Source organism: Dendrobates tinctorius, unplaced genomic scaffold, assembly GCF_039654945.1.
Source record: "Dendrobates tinctorius isolate UK_male_01 unplaced genomic scaffold, ASM3965494v1 ptg000097l, whole genome shotgun sequence".
NCBI lineage: Eukaryota > Metazoa > Chordata > Amphibia > Anura > Dendrobatidae > Dendrobates > Dendrobates tinctorius.
Window position 1 is genome coordinate 29405092 of NW_027361765.1, and position 22292 is coordinate 29427383.

The 22292-nt window shown below is 42.0% G+C and overlaps 1 protein-coding gene across 1 annotated transcript in view; it reads left to right on the forward strand.

Annotated features, from left to right (window-relative positions):
- Positions 1–22292, forward strand: part of RFX7 (regulatory factor X7) — a 139709-nt gene that overhangs the window by 66756 nt on the left and 50661 nt on the right. Inside the window, exon 2 of the mRNA XM_073587008.1 lies at positions 1607–1640. Coding sequence (XP_073443109.1) covers positions 1607–1640 — 34 coding nt within the window. The remainder of the gene's footprint in view (positions 1–1606; positions 1641–22292) is intronic.

Genomic DNA, 22292 nt, shown 5'->3' on the forward strand with positions numbered 1-22292 from the left:
GTTAATGCAAATTTCACAGCTTTGTAAAAACCCTTCCTCCTCTATACTTATGCCAAAAAATTGCAACCATGGATTCTTCTAAGTAGCTGCCTAGCACTCTGAAAAAGTTTCCTTTTTCCTCAGTTCGCAATGAAATAAAGAAATTTCAGTTAACAGGAACAGTGGAGGTAAAGATAAGGTATGGAAGACCAAGCAAAATTTCAGTGAGAGATGCTCGTGCTCGTAGGATTGCTAGAGAGGCAAGTCACAATCTCACTTGACTGAAAAACATAATAAGAAATCTTTTGATACTTTGTCCTACTGTTCAGATACCCCTGCACAAATATGGCCCTCATGGAAGAGTCATCAGAAGAAAATCTCTGGCGCAGAATTTTATTGTAAGGAAGCAAACAAAAACTACTAAACAAGCCTGATGCATTTTGGAAACAAGTCGTGTGGACCGGAGCTGCAGTTGCATGTATTTCTATGTATTTCTAATCAGCCGCAGCTCCGGTCCTGAGTGCCGGGTTTTGATGCGAGAGACTTGTGCGAGTTTCTCGCATCACACACGGTGGTGTGATCCCGGCCTAATTCACACAATCCTTTCTGGAGGCCCAAACTGGTGGCGATACCCCATTCTTCTGATTGATGCATGAGGCATCCAGAGTTGTGTACACATTAGTACTTGCCAGTCCAGCTCCTCAGCTGCGGCCTCTACTCTTCTGTCTGAGGCTACTGACTAATGTCAGTCAAGTATTTTTCTGTCCATATGGTTGGGGGCCGCACAGAATGGCATCGCGGGCCGCAGGTTATGCACCACTGTAATCAATAATTGCATGATTCATATATATTGAAAATTTGCACCCAAATGTGCTGTTACAACTCAGTTGTGTTATGTTACAGTCTGTTTTTTGTGTGTTCACTAAAAAAAAAGTAGCAACCAGAAATATGATGGGAGAGGTTGGAGCAGTGATGTTTTGCTCCTGATTGTTACATAGAAATGTTAGTGTCACTTGTGTTAGATTTTATTCTGCAATAAATCTGTTTACAAGCTAGATTATATAGACGCATTTAAGTAGGAGTTGTTGTGTGATTAGCTTTTATAGACTTGGCGATCTTTGAATTGCTCACATCATCCGGTCACAGTCATCCTCCTGCTAATTTTGCAGTAAAAAGAGGTCTGTCTGAAGGAAACCTACCCAACACAAAAACAGTTGTCCAGAGAGCGAGATTTCCCTTTAGTTTATAGATGAATCATTGGATTTCCAAATCTTTTCGATATGCTATTGAGTGTCTTTCCCTATTGATATAGTGGTTGTTTTGTTTGTTTTTAGTTAAGGAAAGTTAATTTTTTAAAATTTTTATTAGGTCATCTTTTTTAATAGAAACACCTTGCTTTATGCAATGCAGGTCAAGTGATCCTCCACCATAACCCCTGCACAGATTGGACTTGCCTACAACAGAGCACGGCTCATACTAGGCTACACAAAATACTGTCCGCTCTATCATTGTCTCCTAGTTTTCTAATGTATGCTGTTGTGTCTCATTCATCCATAGATTATCCAGCATGTCATGTGATGATTGTAGCAATTATGAGTGTAACTATGATTTTCTTTCTTTCCTGCAGTAAATCCATACAGTCAAAAGTGGATTGCATTTTGGTGAGTAAAATTATGTCGTTGCTAATCTATTTTGAATAAGAATAACAGTCATTGCTAATGATTGTGGTTTGCTTTCTATGCAGAGAGTCATATTTGTTCTTTAGGCCATGCTCACATCTGCACTTGAAGTTCTCTTCTTCTGTTCCTTTTTGGGAACTATAAACTGAATTTATACCAGGGCGAATCTGTCACAAGACAGACACCAAACAGCACCCAGCAAGCCCCATAACTGTAGTGGGGGCTGCCAGATTTCTGGCACAGAGTTTTGTGTTTCATTTTACCTGAAAAAATGGGGCTGTTTCTGTAACAAAAGGGACATCTGTAGTCGACTCGATCAGGGACCACTCTGATAAAAAACGTATACTTTCTGGCTTACTGAGGGAGTGCCAAGCAATGGTCTCACCTTTATGATGTCCTAGTAACTTTTATAGTGCATACCCTCTTAATGGGCAGCAGGGGAACATAAAAGGCTGCCAAAATATGCACCAAGTAACATCCTTCAGTAAACTCTGAATAGCAGCCCTCTAGTAAAGATCTGGAACATTGTGAAAATGTCACCCAGCACTTAATAATCTTAGTACATAAATCTCAGACCTAAGCAGAACCTGAGGACATACAACACTTCCTAAAACTAAAAGTACAGGATGTGCAGTTCATACATGATGTCACTCATGTCTATGTCTACATGAGCTTGTTCTCACATATTCAGAGTTAAATAGCCCAAAAAGTACACCATTAGCAGTGAAGGAGTTAACCCGTTAAAGAGAAGTGATTCTGGACTTCCACCCCACTCTGCTGTAAATTTTCAGCACAGGGTTAAGGCTCCTGCAGCCTAGCAGAAGCAGGTCTGGCCCCTGACTGTTTTTTTTTTATATATATATATATATATATATATATATATATATATATATATATATATATATATATATATATATATATATATATCCTGGAAACTTGGAAAGAAGACAGAGGCGCTATATAATGTTCAGAAGCATCAGCATCACAATTGCTTGTTATGAGCAGGTGGTGATTACATTATCGACTAGTGCCTGTCAACATAACAAGGTCTGGGAAGACCTGGATCAGTTCTGCCAGTGACTTCTATGTTCACTTCTGTGGCCTATTGCTGTCGTGTTGAAAAAACGGATCAGTTTTAAGAATTTGTTTAACCACTGCTTCCACGATCAAATCATTGTAACGCTGAGCTGTTTGTGTACCTAGAATGAAGGTTAGAGGCATCTGGATACAGTATATTATGTCACCCCACACAATAATCCCAGAGAAAGACCAGTGTATGAAATCCTCTATTAACCTCATACCACCGCTCTCAAAGGCATCATGCAGAGTTAGATGGCAATGTAGGCTGGAACGGAGGTCTGTCCTCTATACCGATGAGTCTTTTCATTTGTCTTGGATGCAATGATAGATGTAAATTGGACTGGAGACCACTTGGACAATGCTATGAAGAGGCCTTCACGAGAGAACTTCACACTGGTACCACTCCTGGGATTATGTTGTGGGGTGGTATAAATTAAAGTGGACAGACCCCTTTAGTCTTTATACTAGGTACAGTAACCACTTAGCCACCTGTAGACTCTTAAGCATTGGAAACATGTTCTTTGCAGCGACGGATTATGCTTCTCTATCTGGCAGTCTAATGGACAAGTCTGGATTTAATGAATGACCGGAAACGACTGCCTGTTTTACTGCATAATAACTGTAAAGTTTGGTGGAGGCATAATTCTTTGGAGTTTATTTTTCTGGGTTGTCTTAGGGCCCTTTGTTCCAGTGAAGTAAAATCTCCAAGGGATTTTCCATTTCAGGACCACCCCTTCTTACCTGTTAAAGTGTCAAACATGAAATAAATAAAAAAAAAACACCTTTTGCTCCTCCTTTACCAGCGCTGTCTCCATTGGTCAGAAGATATGTCATGTGATCACTACATCCAATTAGTGGCCGCTGATCAGCTGCAGCCTTTACTATTTTGTTGAAGCAGCCAAAATTATAGGAGCAATAGCGGTCCGGAGGTGAGTATAGGTGTGCATGTATTTCTATGAAGCTGCACGCTCCGCTCCCGAGTGCCAGCGGCAGTTCCAGGTATTGAGATTCGAGATTCGTTCAAGTTTCTTGCATGTGTGATCTCTGCCTTAAATAAAGACACACACACACACGAAATCTGCGTTAGGCCGGGGTCACACTTGCAAGAAACTCGCACCTTAATATCCGGCACTGCCACCGGCACTCAGGACCGGAGTATGCGGCTGCATGTATTTCTATGCAGCTGAATGCTCCGGTCCAAGTGCCGGCGGCAGTGCCGAGTATTGAGGTGCAAGACTTGTGCGAGTTTCTTGCAAGTGTGATCCCGGCCTTAAATGCAGTATATGTTTAATTTTTTTTTAAAATGGCGTGGGGTACCTCGCAATTTTCTGCACCAGAGAGGGAAAGCCAGTGACTGGAGGCCGATGTTTATAGCCTGGGAAGCGGGTAATACCCATGGATCTTCCCAGGCTATGAATATCTGCCCGCAGCTGTCTGCATAAACTTTACTGGCTATTAAAATAGGGGGTCTCCCCAAAAAATGACATGGGGTCCCCCTAAAATTAATAACCAGAAAAGGCTATGCAGATAGCTGCGGGCTGATATTCATAGCCTAGGAAGGGGCCATGGATATTGGCCGCCCGCTGGCTACAAATACCAGCCTAAAGCCGCCCCAGAAATGGCGCATTTCTAAGATGCACCAATTCCGGTGCTTAGCCTCTCTCTTCCCACTGCTATGTAGTGGTGGCATATGGGGTAATAAGCAGGGCTGTGGAATCGGTAAGCCAAACCTGCGACACAGACTCCTCAATTTCCCTTACACCGACTCCACGACTCTGACTCCCACATATATTGCTTATACTCAAGTGAAAAATTTATTGTAGTACAATGTGAACATCAGACACTTAATCATTTTTATGATACAATAATCAAGATATTTAGACAGAACATAATATATATTTATTGGAATACAACTTTAGAACACAAAAAACTGTAATAAATTGTAAATATCTAATACACTATGTAATATCGATTACATATATAACACTGTGTAATAAACTATGTAAGTGGCAAAAAACAGTTTTCAGCTAAAACATACTAAATAACATTTGTGCAGTCTATGAATTTGTCCTAAGAAATAGAATTGCCTCCATCAGATCCTCCTTCATAGATGACCTCAAATCTGACCTAATAATTTTAAGGCCAGAGAACAACCTCTCTACACTAACTTGGGTTGGAGGCAAAGCCGTAACCACATGGGCAGCATCTCTAACAATTTCCGGGTATAAAGGAATTGCCTCATGCACAGTCAGTTTTGATGAACGGTTGAATTTTTCTATTTCTTTGAGAGCAAGTGAAACATTTTGCTGAAATATGGTTAATCTGCTTGCTATAGGAGACGGAGTGAAGTATTTTTCCTTGCGGCAACCCTTTGCCTGCTCCATGTCATCCAAATACTTGTCAAAGTCAAACTCCTCATCTGATGAGGATGAAGATATGGCAGCAGTAGCACTGTCAGGACCCAAGTCCTCTTGCACCTGGCAGTCCTCCTGTTGGCCACTCATCCTAACTGCTACCTCAGTCAGAGCTTCTTTTCCTTTAGTAAGATGTTGATCATCAAGCAGTATACGATGACTTGGGTCCACATAAACAGCTGCCAGAAAAAAATTTTTTTCCAATAGCTGTGTCTCTCTCCGTTTCATTGAAGCAGAAATGCCATCTGCGATTAAACCACCTCTTTGGGACAAGCAAAATAGCAAGTTCTTCCACTCCCTTATGAAAATGCCAGGAGGTAAATCCTCAGCTTGTAATTTTTTAGTCACGGTAAATGGGTGGTTAAGCAATTCCTTCAATTCAGCCACCTGTGTCCATTGACCTTCATTTATTTAGGGTTACCTGAGGGTTCGCCATATCTGTAAGAAACGGTTTTAGTTCAAGTAATCGCTCAATCATTAAATAAGTGCTGCCCCACCGAGTGGCTTGATCAACAATTGCCCCTTTCCCAGCACGTCTCTTCAAGATGGAATCAATTTTAGGGGTTCTGGCGGCAATAGCCAATTTCCTCACTTTTCCTATCAGATTTCCAGCATGTCCCTCTTGCAGACTATCTCTTATTGCCAGCTGCAGCGTGTGCACAACACAACGCATGTGATGAATAGGAAAGTGTTTTGAAGCAGCTTCAACAAGATCATCTATTTCTAAAGTATTATTTTGCTGTTCTTCTGTTGTAATATCGGTTTGTTCCTCAGTTACAAGAACAGCACTGTGGCCTTCCATCTCAAACATACTAAATTCTAAATTTTCTTCTAGCTGTTGTTCATTACTCTCATTCATCAGTTTAATTGTACTTATGTTTGAAGCATTGGCCGTTACAATAGCAAGAACCTGTTCTTTTTTGAGTTCGTAATCTTGCAGGACTTTTTCCACTAAGGCCTGGAGAAACTGGCTGCTGTGATGAGCTTTAGTATCTTTTACTGCCAGTGTCTTGGTAACAATTTCTTTGTTGTCACAAACATATCGAACATTGATGGCAAAATAGTTCACTCTGTGACGTGTGCAGGCATCCATTTTAAGAAACATGAAGCGTCTTTTGAGAGTCTTTTTAAGATCTTCCTTTTGTTTAAGGGCTTCTTCAATCACTAATTTTCAAATACTTTCTCTTTACAGAGAAACACCAAGTGTGCGAGCCATTTCTCCATCAAGAGCTGTAAAAGCTGGTCGTGCAAATAGTGATAATGGTACACCGTCCTTCACAACAAGCTGTATGAGCTATCTTTTAAACAGTTCTGCTGTCACTGTTACAGTAACTTTGTCACTTACAAAATATCTTGTTATTGATGTTTGAGATGCTCTTTCCTCCTCATTTGCCTGGCAGGAAGTGCTGGGCGCGGGTTTCTTGGTACTGCTGTTATCTTTCTCAGTCACAGCTTTGAAAACTTCTGGGTGGAAGCGTTGTAAATGTCTTTTTAGATTGAAAGCTCTTGTAGGAGCATTTTTATCACTGCCTGAGTATGCACTGATTTTGGCATCACAGCATTTGCTTTCCTCTGGGTCACTTGTCATACATTGACACACAAAATATTTTTCATCTTGAGTCACTGTGAAATGCTCAAATACAGCTGACTTCATGGGGAGCGTCTTAGACATTTTGTAATTATATAAATTCACTCTCAAAATAATTTTGTCCTATAAAATAAAATAATGTATATTATAATTCCAGCAAGAACAGGGAACCATGTACAGTGGGGGAAATAAGAATTTGATACACTGACAATTTTCCATGTTTTCCCACCTACAAAGAATGGAGAGGTCTACAATTGTACACTTCACCTGTGAGAGACAGACTAAAAAAATCCAGAAAATCACATTGTATGATTTAAATAATATGCATTTTATTGAATGAAATACGTATTTGATACAATAGAAAAACAGAACTTAATATTTGATACAGAAACCTTTGTTTGCAATTACAGAGGTCAGACATTTCCTGTAGGTTCTGTTTCTCTCAGTTGAAGTGTACCTATGATTAAAAATTTCAACCTCTCCATTCTTTGTAGGTGGAAATCGACAGTGTATCAAATACATACTTTCCCCACTGTATAATTTTAGATAGAAATAAAACAAACTTTGCATAAATCAATAGTACAGATGACAAATATAAAGTTAGTAAAATATGTTATTAGATAGCTTTACTTTGAATTTCCACGGCTTTTCTTATTAGGGTACAGCTCACTAAATGCTTCACAGTCTATGAAGAAGGGAGGAGGGAGGGAGCAAGTTTGTTGTGTATCATACTCCAGGAACAAAGAAACTGATAACAGAGCTAATAACTTGATGTTTTGGCTTCTATACCTGTACAAGTCCTCATATAAGTCCTCATCAATCCTGTTGCTGTATTTTCCCTGTATATTGTATGTATATTGTATAAAAGCTAGCTTCCCAAAAGTATATGAGCTCAAAGAAAAAACAACCAAGCATAGAGAGAGAACATACAGTATACTGGACTATTGATTTATGCATAGTTTATAGAAAGTTTAAATATGCTTTAAGAAGTAATTACCTTAATCTTGTTATCCTGTTCACTCTAGCAATTTTTCTGAGATAAGTGCCTTCCTTCTTTGTGAATATGTTTACTTGTCTGTGTTGTACCCTTGTCTGTAGAGGAGGAGCTTCACTGGTGCTAGAGTTCACCACTGACACCTCAGCTGCTGCGAACCTCATACTGCACACCCCTACACTTGAAAATAAAGCCTGCACCTTAAGAACATGTGGTGAATGCAGTCTATTTATTCCAACTATCAATTGATGTTGATGTGTTACTGCAGATGAGCAATGCCTGTCCTAGGCGTCCTTTTGGGCAGCTATGAGGTGTACCTGACTGGTAGTAAAAAAAAAAAAAAAAGTGTTAGTCTCTGTGCTATCCGGCTTTCATTGTTTTTGGTACAGATAAGATATGGACAGACAGATATGGATAAATGGATGGAGCAGATTTCTAATCTGCTTTTGCTATTGAAAACATTATGAGCTCAAAAACCTTTCAGGTGATGCGGTTTTTTAAAATCTGATCTGCTTTTGCAGCTGAAAAACATATCCTCAAAAAATGCAGCAAAAACGCTGTGTGTGAATGTAGCCTTAGATCAGGAATAGAGCAGCCATTTATAGGACATTTCATAACTTTCCCAAATTCCCATGAAAAAATATTCAGCACATTCTGCATTGAATTACTGTACCCAATTTATTATATAATGTTGGAGTCGGTCCATTTTATACCGACTCCGACTCCACCAAATTGGACTCTGACTCCACAGCCCTGGTAATAAGGGGTTAATGTCACCTTTGTATTGTAAGGTGACATTAAGCTCAGTTAGTAATGGAGAGCCGTTAATAAGACACCTATCCTTTACTAATCCCAAAGTTTGTAAATGGTTAAATAAACACACAGGCAGAAAAAAAGTACTGTATATACTCGCGTATAAGCCAAGATTTTCAGCCCATTTTTTTGGCTGAAAGTCCCCCTCTCGGCATATACGCGAGTCATATACCAGGGGAGGGAGGGAGTGTCAGATCATACTTACCTCCTCCTGGCACGGTCTCTGCAGCCCCCATGCTTCTCCCGGTCTCAGGCTCCTTCCTTCAGTGGTCACATGGTACCAGTCATGAATATGCGCATATTTATGACTTTAATGAGCGGTACCACGTGACCACTGAAGGAAGGAGCCTGAGACCGGGAGAAGCAGGAAGGTTGCAGAGACCGCGCCAGGAGGGGGTAAGTATAAGCTATATTCACCTGTCCCTGGTCCATGGCTTCGCGCTGCTCTGTCCTCTCCTCCGTGACCTCTGTCTGTGATGATCAGGTCAGAGGGCTCGGTGACGTAGTTAGTTCGCGCCGTGCCCTCTGCCTGAACAACACTAACAGGACGCGGAGGTGGAGAGGACCGAGCAGCGCGCAGCCATGGAGCGGGGATGGTAAATATCGCCAGTGCCGGGGTCCTGAGTCGGCGGTGACACCTGTCACCGCCTGATCAGAATACCGGTACCAGGCCCCCAGCGACGAGAGGTGAGTATTTCATTTTTTTTTTAATTTGCAGCAGCAATATATGGGGGCATAAACTATGGAGCAGCATATGGGGGCGTAATCGATGGAGCAGCATATGGGGGCATAATTATGGAGCAGCATATGGGGGTGTAATTGATGGAGCAGCATATTGGGGCATAATTATGGAGCAGCATATGGGGGCATAGACTATGGAGCAGCATATGGGGGCATAATCTATGGAGCAGCATATGGGGACATAAACAATGGAGCATCTTATGGGGGCATAATCTATGGAGCATCTTATGGGGGCATAATCTATGGAGCATCTTATGGGGCAGCATATGGGCCATAATCTATGGAGCATTTTATGGGAGCATAATCTATGGAGCATTTTATGACAGCGTAATCTATGGAATATCTTATGGGGTCATAACCTTTATGGGGCAGCATATGGGGCATTATTAACCTTTGTGCAGTATTATATGGGATGTATTTTGTATGGAGCATCTTATGGGGCCATCTTGGACTGTATGGAGCATTATATGGGGCTCCTGATTCTATACGGATATTCAAAAACATTTAACCTACTGATGTCTCAATTAATTTTACTTTTATTGGTATCTATTTTTATTTTTGAAATTTACCAGTAGCTGCTGCATTTTCCACCCTAGGCTTATACGCGAGTCGATAAGTTTTCCCATTTTTTTGTGGCAAATTTAGGAGGGTCGGCTTATACACAAGTATATACGGTATTTTAGTTAAATAAAACACCACACAGTTTTCCCATTAAATTATACTCCTAATCCATGTGAAGTCCTCGAACTCCTGAAAAAAATAAATAAAAAGTAAACAAACACAAATACTTCCTGTCTGACGTAATCCAATTAATAACGACTGTCCCACGGCGAGTCCAGACATAGTAGAGCTTGTAGATGACCACCGGAGATCTCTGGGATCACCTACACTCTAGTTCTCGTGGTCAGCTGACTGTGAGAAAGTAGCCTAGTGTGACCGGAGATAACAGTTCTCTCGGTAATCTAAGTTATCTCAAAAACTGCAGTGGACGCGGACTTCCTGCGGTGGGACAGAGTAAGACCTTATGTAAATTAGTAGACGTGTAGTAAACTGTGTTTTCGCAGTTATTACGTGACTAATCATTAGATGCGGTTTTACTGCATCTAATGATAGTCTATGGGAAATTTACGCTGCGGGGGCGGAGCGTCTTCGCAATGTAAATACACATGCTGCAGTCTATAAAGACGCGCCGCATGTCCTGATACGCAGGTCTGCTGCCTGCATCTCTGAACGCATAGTGGAGATGGGATTTCATGAAATCCCCTCCACTATGCTGTAACATCTGGACGCTGCGGATGTACACAGCTTCAAACCCGTAGTGTTTACTGACTGTGGAAACACAGCCTAAGGGTATGTGCACACGGTCAGGAATGGCTCACTATTTGCTCAGGACTGCATACCAGGCTGCAGCAGTCTGCTTACCTTCCATGGTAATCAAAAATAGTTGGATCCCCTCCAAAAAAATAACGTGGGGTCCCCCTATTTTTGTTAACCAGCCAAAGAAAAAGCAGACAGCTGCGGCCTGGTATTCTCAGGCTGGCAAGGCCCATGGATTTTGGCCCTCCCAGCCTAAAAATAGCAGCCCGCAGCCGCCTCACAATTGGCTCATCCAAAGATGCGCCAATTGTGGCATTTTACCCGGCTCTTCCCACTTGCCCTGTAGCGGTGGCAAGTGGGGTAATATTTGTGGGGTTGATGTCACCTTTGTATTGTCCGTTGACATCAAGCCCACGGATTAGTAATGGAGAAGCCTCTATAAAACACCTATCCATTACCAATCCTATAGTTACATGGTAAATAAAGACACAGTCAGAATAAAGTCCTTTAATTGAAATAATGACACAGACTCCTTTAATAACCTTAATTAAACCATACTTACTGCATCGCCTATTTCACCGACACCATCGTTCTCCTGTAAGAGAGATAAAATAAAAAGCAACAGTATACCATACCTGTTCGCCGAGAAGATATACATACTGCCCCACAACGAGTCCAGCCCTTCTACATCTGGATGCCTTTGGCTGAACGGTGGCATTATGCCACCTTCCAGCTTGACATCCAGACACAGCAGAGCTTTAACCCCTTACCTACAATTGACGTAATATTCCGTCCATGTGTCCATGGACCTAATTACCATGGACGGAATATTACGTCATCGCGATCAGCGGCGCCCACGTGGTGAGCGCCGCTGATCGCGGCCGAGTGTCAGCTAATTATCATAGCTGACACCCGGCACAATGTGTCAGGGGCGGTCACGGACCGCCCCCGACACGTTAACCCCTTGCACACCGCGATCAAACGCGATCGCGGTGTACCGGGGGTTAAAGGGAAGCATCGGCAGGGAGGGGGCTCCCTCCGTGCTTCCCTGAGCCCCCCACGGCAGCGCAATGTGCAGCGCTGCTGCGGGGGACTCCCTTCCTCCAGGCCCCCGAATCCAAGATGGCGACGGGGGCCTGAGGAAGCTGGCTTCCTCAGTGCCTGCAAAGCGCAGGCATGAGGAAGTCTGCAGCAGTGCCTGTGACAGATCGCTGATCTGTCACAGTGATCTGTGATGTGACAGATCAGCGATCTGTCACAGGACAGTGATGTCCCACCTGGGACAAGGTAATAAAGTAAAAAAAAAAAAAAAAAAAGTGTTAAAAATAATTTAAAAAAAATCGCTAAATAAATTAGTTAAAAAAAAAAAAAATATTCCCCAATAAATCCATTTTTTGAAAATAAAAAAAAAACAAAACAATAAAAGTACACATATTTGGTATCGCCGCGTCCGTAATGACCTGCCCTATAAAACTGTCCCATTAGTTAACCCCTTTAGCGAACCCCTTAAAAAATAAAAATAAAAAACGAAGCAAAAAATAATGATTTATTATCATACCACCGAACAAAAAGTGTAATAACGCGCGATCAAAAAGACGCATATAAATATCCATGGTACCGCTGAAAACGTCATCTTGTCCCGCAAAAAACGAGCCACCATACAGCATCATCCGCAAAAAAATAAAAAAAGTTATAGCTCGCAGAATAAAGCGATACAAAAATAATTATTTTTTATATAAAATTGTTTTCATTGCAAAAAACCGACAAAACATAAAAAAAGACCTAAATGAGGTATCGCTGTAACCGTACTGACCTGAAGAATAAAAACGCGTTATTAATTTTACCGCACGCGGAACGGTGTAAACGCACCCCCCAAAAGAAATTCATGAAAAGCTGGTTTTTGTTCATTCTGCATCCCAAAAATCGGAATAAAAAGCGATCAAAAAATGTCATGTGCCCGAAAATGGTACCAATAAAAACGACAACTCGTCCCGCAAAAAATAAGACCTCACATGACTCGGTGGGTCAAAATATGGAAAAATTATAGCTCACAATATGTGGTGATGCAAAAACTATTTTTACAATAAAAAGTGTCTTTTAGCGTGCGACAGCCGCCAAACATAAAAACCGCCATAAATAGTAAATCAAACCCCCCGTTATCACCCCCTTAGTTAGGGAAAAATAATAAAACTAAAAGAAAATGTATTTATTTCCATTTTCCCGCTAGGGTTAGGGTAGGGTTAGGGCTAGGGTTAGGGCTAGGGTTAGGGCTAGGGTTAGGGCTAGGGTTAGGGCTAGGGTTAGGGCTAGGGTTAGGGCTAGGGTTAAGGCTAGGGTTAGGGTTAGGGCTAGGGATAGGGTTAGGGATAGGGCTCAGATTAGGGTTAGGGGTGTGTTGAGGTTAGGGTTGGAGTTATAATTGGGGGTTTCCACTGTTTGGGCACATCAGGTGCTCTCCAAAGGCAACATGGCGTCTGATCTCAATTCCAGCCAATTCTGCGTTGAAAAAGTCAAATGGTGCTCCTTCCCTTCCAAGCTCTGCCATGTGCCCAAACAGTGTTTTACCCCCACATGTAGGGTATCAGCCTACTCAGGACAAATTACAAAACAACTTTTGGGGTCCAATTTCTCCTGTTACCCTTAGGAAAATAAAAAATTGGGGGCAAAAATATAATTTTGCGGAAAAAAATGTTTTTTTTATTTTCACGCCCAGGCGTTATAAACTTCTGTGAAGCACTTGGGGGTTCAAAGTGCTCTCCACACATCTAGATAAGCTCCGTGGGGGGTCTAGTTTCCAAAATGGGGTCACTTGTGGGGAGTTTCAATAGTTTAGGTACATCAGGGGCTCTCCAAATGCACATGACACCCGCATACCAATCCATCAAAGTCTGCATTCCAAAACGTCACTACTTCCCTTCCGAGCCCCGACGTGTGCCCATACAGTAGTTTTCTCCCACATATGAGATATCAGCGTACTCAGGACAAATTGGACAACAACTTTTGGGGTCCAATTTCTCCTGTTACCCTTAGGAAAATAAAAAATTGGGGGCAAAAATATAATTTTGCGGAAAAAAATGTTTTTTTTATTTTCACGCCCAGGCGTTATAAACTTCTGTGAAGCACTTGGGGGTTCAAAGTGCTCTCCACACATCTAGATAAGCTCCGTGGGGGGTCTAGTTTCCAAAATGGGGTCACTTGTGGGGAGTTTCAATAGTTTAGGTACATCAGGGGCTCTCCAAATGCACATGACACCCGCATACCAATCCATCAAAGTCTGCATTCCAAAACGTCACTACTTCCCTTCCGAGCCCCGACGTGTGCCCATACAGTAGTTTTCTCCCACATATGAGATATCAGCGTACTCAGGACAAATTGGACAACAACTTTTGGGGTCCAATTTCTCCTGTTACCCTTGGGAAAATAAAAAAAATGGGGACTAAAAGATGATGTTTGTTGAAAAAATACGATATTTTTATTTTCACGCCCGGTCGTTATAAACTTCTGTGAAGCACTGGGGGGTTCAAAGTGCTCACCACACATCTAGATAAGTTCATTAGGGGGTCTAGTTTCCAAAATGGGGTCACTTGTGGGGGGTTTCCACTGTTTAGGTACATCAGGGGCTCTCCAAACGCAACATGACACCCGCAGACCATTCCATCAAAGTCTGCATTCCAAAACGTCACTACTTCCCTTCCGAGCCCCGACGTGTGCCCATACAGTAGTTTTCTCCCACATATGAGGTATCAGCGTACTCAGGACAAATTGGACAACAACTTTTGGGGTCCAATTTCTCCTGTTACCCTTGGGAAAATAAAAAAATGGGGACTAAAAGATCATGTTTGTGGAAAAAATACGATTTTTTTATTTTCACGCCCGGTCGTTATAAACTTCTGTGAAGCACTGGGGGGTTCAAAGTGCTCACCACACATCTAGATAAGTTCATTAGGGGGTCTAGTTTCCAAAATGGGGTCACTTGTGGGGGGTTTCCACTGTTTAGGTACATCAGGGGCTCTCCAAACGCAACATGACACCCGCAGATCATTCCATCAAAGTCTGCATTCCAAAACGTCACTACTTCCCTTCCGAGCCCTGACGTGTGCCCATACAGTAGTTTTCTCCCACATATGAGGTATCAGCGTACTCAGCACAAATTGGACAACAACTTTTGGGGTCCAATTTCTCCTGTTACCCTTGGGAAAATAAAAAAATGGGGACTAAAAGATCATGTTTGTGGAAAAAATACGATTTTTTTATTTTCACGCCCGGACGTTATAAACTTCTGTGAAGCCCTTGGGGGTTCAAAGTTCTCACCACACATCTAGATAAGTTCCTTGGGGGGTCTAGATTCCAAAATGGTGTCATTTGTGGGGGGTTTCCACTGTTTTGGTACATCAGGGGTTTTCCAATCGCGACATGGTGTCCGATCTCAATTCTAGCCAAAAACGTCAAATGGCGCTGCTTCCCTTCCGAGCTCTGCTATGCGCCCAAATAGTCATTTACACCCACATATGGGGTATCAGCGTACTCAGGACAAATTGCACAATAACTTTTAGGGTCCTGTTACCCTTGGAAAAATAAAAATTGTGGGTGAAAAGATCATTTTTGTGGAAAAAATATGATTTTTTAATTGTACCGCTGTACGTTATAAACTTCTGTGAAGCCCTTGTGGGTTCAAAGTTCTCACCACATATCTAGATAAGTTCCTTGGGGGGTCTAGTTTCCAAAATGGGGTCACTTGGGGGGGTTTCCACTGTTTAGGTACATCAGGGGCTCGCCAAACGTGACATGGCGTCCGATCTGAATTCCAGCCAATTTTGCATTGAAAAAGTCAAACGGCGCTCCTTCCATTCTGAGCTCTGCCATGCGCCGAAACAGTGGTTCCCCCCCACATATCAGGTATCAGCGTAGTCAGGACAAATTGCACAATAACTTTTGCAGTCCAATTTCTCCTGTTACCCTTGGTAAAATAAAGAAAATTGAACCTGAAGTATTTTTTTTGTGAAAAAAAGTTAAATGTTCATTTTTTTTTTAATATTCAAAAAATTCCTGTGACGCACCTAAAGGGTTAATAAACTTCTTGAATGTGGTTTTAAGCACCTTGAGGGGTGCAGTTTTTAGAATGGTGTCACTTTTGGGTATTTTCTATCATATAGACCCCTCAAAGTGGCTTCAAATGTGAAGTGGTCCCTAAAAATAAAATGGTGTTGCAAAAATGAGAAATCGCTGGTCAATTTTTAACCCTTATAACTTCCTAGCAAAAAAAAATTTTGGTTGCAAAATTGTGCTGATGTAAAGTAAACATGTGGGAAATGTTATGTATTAAGTTTTTTGTGTGCCGTATCGCTGTGATTTAAGGGCATAAAAATTCAAAGTTGGAAAATTGCGAAATTTTCAAAATTTTCGCCAAATTTCCGTTTTTTTCACAAATAAACGCAAGTTATTTGAATGCAATTTTACCACTAACATGAAGTACAATATGTCACGAGAAAACAATGTCAGAATCACCAGGATCCATGAAAGCGTTCCAGAGTTATGACCTCATAAAGGTACAGTGGTCAGAATTGTAAAAATTGGCCCGGTAGTTAACGTGCAAACCACCCTTGGTAGTGAAGGGGTTAAGCTGATGACCGGAGAAAACTTGGTCACCGGCGGTCACGTGCACTGTAGTTCTCGCGGTCAGCTGACCATGGGAACTTGGCTAGTGACTGGTGATAACCCCGTCCCTGACGGTCACATGCACTCCAGTTCTCATGGTCAGCTCAGCTCATCGTGAGAACTGCAGTGGACGCAAACTTCCGGCTGTGGCACAAGGTACGCCTTTATTTTAATTAGTTCACATGCATAGTAAGCTGCGTTCCCGCACTTAATACGCATGTGGCTATAAAGATAATGCATCTCCGCAACATAAATAGACATGCTGCCATCTGGAAAGACGCGCACCGCATGACTGTTTACCCAGGGATGCCGCGGCCATCTCTGAACTCATAGTAGGGATCCACTATGCTGTAACATCTGACTGCTGCGGATGTACGCAGCATCAAACCCGCAGAGTTTACTGACCGTGGGAACATACACTTAGAGTCTGTGATCGTCCTGTTTGCAGGAAATATGAAGTTAGTGATAACATCCAGCTTCAAGTATTTTGAGATGGGTCAAAGTGTAGTAGAGGGCAAGGAACAAAACATGGCCAACAAATAAAAAAAAAAAAGAAAGATATAGATCGATATTTTTTTTTTTTTTTTTTTTTTTATTCACTGTGGAGACTTTTTTTCTCTAGATTTATCTTAATTGGGTAAGATGCAAGAGTGGTACTTAAATTATTGAAGCATAATATATTAATATTTATTGAATAGTATAGCCTCACTAATGTTCACATTATAGATATTATATGATAAAAAAATTTAACTCTCAACCCATAATTTATTTTATACAGCTGTATATAATTTCATGAAAATAGACACCCCAGCGTAAATTTGAACAAAAAATTAGCTAAGCATTATCTTTGTTTTATTTAGCTTTGCATGTTTTCTTTTTTTATTCTGGACTTGCAGATTTTGCAGTGAGTGTATTCAGAATTTGCAGCAAAATCTTAATTTTTCTTCGTGAAGAATCTCAGCGGTGTGTGGATGAGAATCTAGCTAATCTATAAATTGTTTTTTTACCGCACTTTCTGTGGCGTTTCGTTTGAGAGGAGTCTCGGGAGGCTAGAGCTGCACTCACTTCCTCGCAGCGTCTGTGCCCCTCCTGGATTTGGAAACTGTAGTAAAGGTACTGTCACACTTAGCGATATACCTGCGATCCCGACCAGCGATATGACGCGGTCAGGATCGCTGGTACATCGCTAAGTGGTCGCTAGTGAGCTGCCACACAGGCAGATCTCACCAGCGACATCGCAGGGGTCGGGGGTCGCTACTTACCTGTCAGACGCGGCGATCCTGACATCCTCCCGCCCACGCGTTTCTCGTCGTCACAGCAGGAAGCAGGCGACGAGAAACTGCCCAGGACGTTCTCGCGCGATCAGCGATAACCAGCGGGGGAGCGATTGGAGGTAAGTATCAGACATAGCGATATCGCTAGCAATATCGCTACTATGTCACAAGACCAGTGATGTTATAGCGATATTGCTAGCGATATCGCTTAGTGTGACAGGCCCTTAAGTAACTGCAGCGCTGTCCGCTTAAAATGTCCTGTTCCAGGAGGGGCTATAGACCCTCCAGGGGAGTAAGTGCAGCCCCAGCCTCCTGTGACTTCCTGTTTGAGACTCCTCTCAAACAAAACATCACTGGAAGTAAAGTGAAAACAAACAAACAAAAAAAAAACAGGATAGGGAGGATCTGTCAGGATATATTTTAATAAAGCTAATTACAAAAGTGCTTAGGGTGTAAAGATAGAAATTTCAAAATGACATGGACATTTTAGGTGGCGGACCCACTCTTTAATTGTTTTAAAATGTGTCCCAGTATTATAAGGGAAAGTCAGTAGTTTTAACCCTTTAGATGCTGTAGTCAGTGACAACTGGAGCATTTAAGAGTTTGATAGCCGTGCTGACCTGACTACAGGGTGGCACTAAGTTGCCATTGCTGCAGGGAGCTTTAAGGGGTTTTTACACATAGCGATATCGCTAGCAATATTGCTAAAACGTCACTGATTTTGTGACGTTATAGCGATATCGCTTTGTGTGATACTTACCTCCGTCCGGCTCCCCCGCTGTCTGTCGCTGATCGCGCGAGATCGGGCGGCTCCATTTCTCGTCGGCCGCTTCCTGCTGGGCTTCCTGCTGTGTGAGACGAGCGACGTGTGGACGCAGGCGGGAGGACGTCTTCATCGCTGTGTGTGAAAGGTAAGTATCGTCCGCTGCGTCGCTGCTGCATCGCTGTGAGATCTTCCTGTGTGGAAGCTCACTAGCGATCATTTAGCGATGCACCAGCGATCCTGACCGGGTCGGATCGCTGGTCGGATCGCTGGTGCATCGCTAAATGTAAAAGGGCCTTTAGGCCCTTTTCACTAAATTTTGCACATGTTCTATCTGTGTTCTTTGGGGAATCTGTCTCAATGTCTTTTTTTCTTTTGCGGACCAAGTGTTTGCAAAAAAGAAAAAGTCTGACTTTGATGCTAGTCAGAAATCAAAATCACTCATGTAAATCTATCACATATTGTTTTTAGAATAAACCTTGGCCCCAATTCATCATTGCCTTTGCTCCTGTTTTTTTTGTATAGCTTTTTTTTTTTTTTTTTTGCACCGAATTCATTATTCTATTTGCGCCTTTTTTTAACTCTATTTTATTTCTTTTTAGCTTCGTTGGCGGGTTCTAGCAATTTCAGATGTTTTTGCCTGATTCATCAATTGTGACTTTTTAAAAAGTGACAATTTGGCACAACTTCACTCCACTCTTTCCCTGGTGTATTTTTGAGTACACCAAAATTTTGTCACAGTCATTGTGTGTTTTGCGCCAAACTCGCAAAAACAGTTCAACGTGGTCAATAGTGGTTAGCACTGCTGCTTTTCTGCGCTGGGGTCCTGAGTTGAAATCCCACCAAGGAAACATCTGCAAGGAGTTTGTATGTTCTCCCCGTGTTTGCGTGGATTTCCTTTGGGTACTGTGGTTTCCTCCCACATTCCAAAGACTAACTTATAGAAAATTTTGATTGTGAGCCCCAAAAGGGGCAGTGATGATGATCTGTAAAGCCCTGTGGAATATAATGGTGCTATGTAAGTGAGCATAATAAAGAAGGTAGGAAGAAAGCCCTTTTTTTTTTACTCTATGCCAAGTTCATGAATTGCGTGTGCCATTTCGATGAATTTGCTATAAAAATGGAAACTAATACCACAAAACAAAAAAGGATAAGTGGCTTAACAAAAATGCAAATAATGAATCAAGGCCCTTATGTGTGAAACTAGCGTAACAAAAGCACCTGATGTCCTACATGGGTGTGAGACTATTAGGATATTAGTAGAAACTTCGAGGGAATAATACATTCTGAAAATACGGTTTACACAAAAAAAATGTTTGTGAAATACAGTACAGACCAAAAGTTTGGACACACCTTCTCATTCAAAGAGTTTTCTTTATTTTCATGACTCTGAAAATTGTAGATTCAGTCTGAAGGCATCAAAACTATGAATTAACACATGTGGAATTATGTAATTAACAAAAAAGTGTGAAACAGCTGAAAATATGTCTTATATTCTAGGTTCTTAAAAGTAGCCACCTTTTGCTTTGATTACTGCTTTGCACACACTTGGCATTCTCTTGATGAGCTTCAAGAGGTAGTCACCGTAAATGGTTTTCACTTCACAGGTGTGCCCTGTCAGGTTTAATAAGGGGGATTTATTGCCTTATAAATGGGGTTGGGACCATCAGTTGTGTTGTGCAGAAGTCTGGTGGATACACAGCTGATAGTCCTACTGAATAGACTGTTAGAATGTATATTATGGCAAGAAAAAAGCAGCTAAGTAAAGAAAAACGAGTGGCCATCATTACTTTAAGAAATGAAGGTCAGTTAGTCTGAAAAATTGGGAAAACTTTGAAAGTGTCCTCAAGTGCAGTGGCAAAACCCATCAAGCGCTACAAAGAAACTGGCTCACATGAGGACCGCCCCAGGAAAGGAAGACCAAGAGTCACCTCTGCTGTCGAGGATAAGTTCATCCGAGTCACCAGCCTCAGAAATCACAGGTTAACAGCAGCTCAGATTAGAGACCAGGTCAATGCCACACAGAGTTCTAGCAGCAGACACATTTCTACAACATCTGTTAAGAGGAGACTTTGTGCAGCATGCCTTCATGGTAAAATAGCTGCTAGGAAACCACTGCTAAGGACAGGCAACAAGCAGAAGAGGCTTGTTTGGGCTAAAGAACACAAGGAATGGACATTAGACCACAGTGGAAATCTGTGCTTTGGTCTGATGAGTCCAAATTTGAGATCTTTGGTTCCAACCACTGTGTCTCTGTGCGACGCAGAAAAGGTGAACGGATGGACTCTACATCCCTGGTTCCCACCGTGAAGCATGGAGGAGGTGTGATGGTGTGGGGGTGCTTTGCTGGTGACAGTGTGGGGGATTTATTCAAAATTTAAGGCATACTGAACCAGCATAGCTACCACAGCATCTTGCAGCAGCATGCTATTCCATCCAGTTTGCGTTTAGTTGGACCATCATTTATTTTTTAACAGGACAATGACCCCAAACACACCTCCAGGCTTGTGTAAGGGCTATTTGACCAAGAAGGAGAATGATGGGGTGCTACGCCAGATGACCTGGCCTCCACAGTCACCAGACCTGAACCCAATCGAGATGGTTTGGGGTGAGCTCGACCACAGAGTGAAGGCAAAAGGGCCAACAAGTGCTAACCATCTCTGGGAACTCCTTCAAGACTGTTGGAAGATCATTTCCGGTGACCACCTCTTGAAGCTCATCAAGAGAATTCCAAGAGTGTGCAAAGCAGTAATCAAAGCAAAAGGTGGCTACTTTGAAGAACCTAGAATATAAGACATCCAGTATTTTCAGTTGTTTCACACTTTTTTTGTTAAATATATAATTCCACATGTGTTAATTCATAGTTTTGATGCCTTCAGAGTGAATCTACAATTTTCATAGTCATGAAAATAAAGAAAACTCTTTGATTGAGAAGGTGTGTCCAAACTTTTGGTCTGTACGGTATAAAAAAGTTATAGGAAAACGGACAAAAAACTTAACCTAAATTAAAAATTGGAGTTACCCTATCTGAAACGAACTGAAGTAAAAATTTCTCCATAATGACCTATACTGTACCTTATATCTTGTATAGCTTTATTAATATGAAAGCTCAGCTATTCGGGTTCGTGCACACGTTGCGGATTTGGTCCTGCAGATCCGCAGCAGTTTTCCATGTGGTGTACAGTACCATGCAAACCTATGGAAAACAAAAACCGCTGTGCGCATGCTGCGGATTATTCCACGCAGAAACGCTGCGGTTTATTTTCCGCAGCATGTCAATTCCATTATAAGAATCCGCAGGTGTAAGGCCATGTGCACACGATGCAGATTTCCAGCATTTCCGCAGCGGATTTTACCGCGCAGAAACGTTGCATATCCGCATTGTGATGTACAGTACCTTTAAAATGAATGAAAAAAAAAAAACGCTGTGCAGACGCTGCGGATTTTTCCGCGTGGTTTTCCTGCGGTACAAAATCCGCAGCATGTTACTTCTTTTGTGCGGTTTTCTATCTCCCCTGTTACCAAATCCGCAGGGGGAAGACCGCAATGGAAAACCGCATGAAAACCGCGTGAAAAATGGAAGAAATCCGCAGGAAAAATGCAGGTCATTTGACCTGCGGTTTTCTTCCATTCTGCACGGAAAAATCCGCAGGGCTCAAAACTCCGTCTGCACTCAGCCTAAAAACGCAGGCAAAATCCGCACTAAATCTGCAGGTCAAACGCAGGTCATTCTACCTGCGGATTCTGCAGATTCTGTGTGTAGAAATCCGCACACGAATCCACAACGTGTGCACATGCCCTTAATCTACCAAGTCATTGGGTGGCTTACCGAGGCAGGGAAGCCCAGTGCGATGCCTAGATGTGACGGCATCACCGTTTTCTCTGAACTAGAGACTGCAGGTGATTGCAGGCAATTGGTGGATTTCAGAAAATTTCTGTATTAATAACTGTCCTGAGCTTGACTTTCTGTGCACGAATAACCCTATAAATTTCTC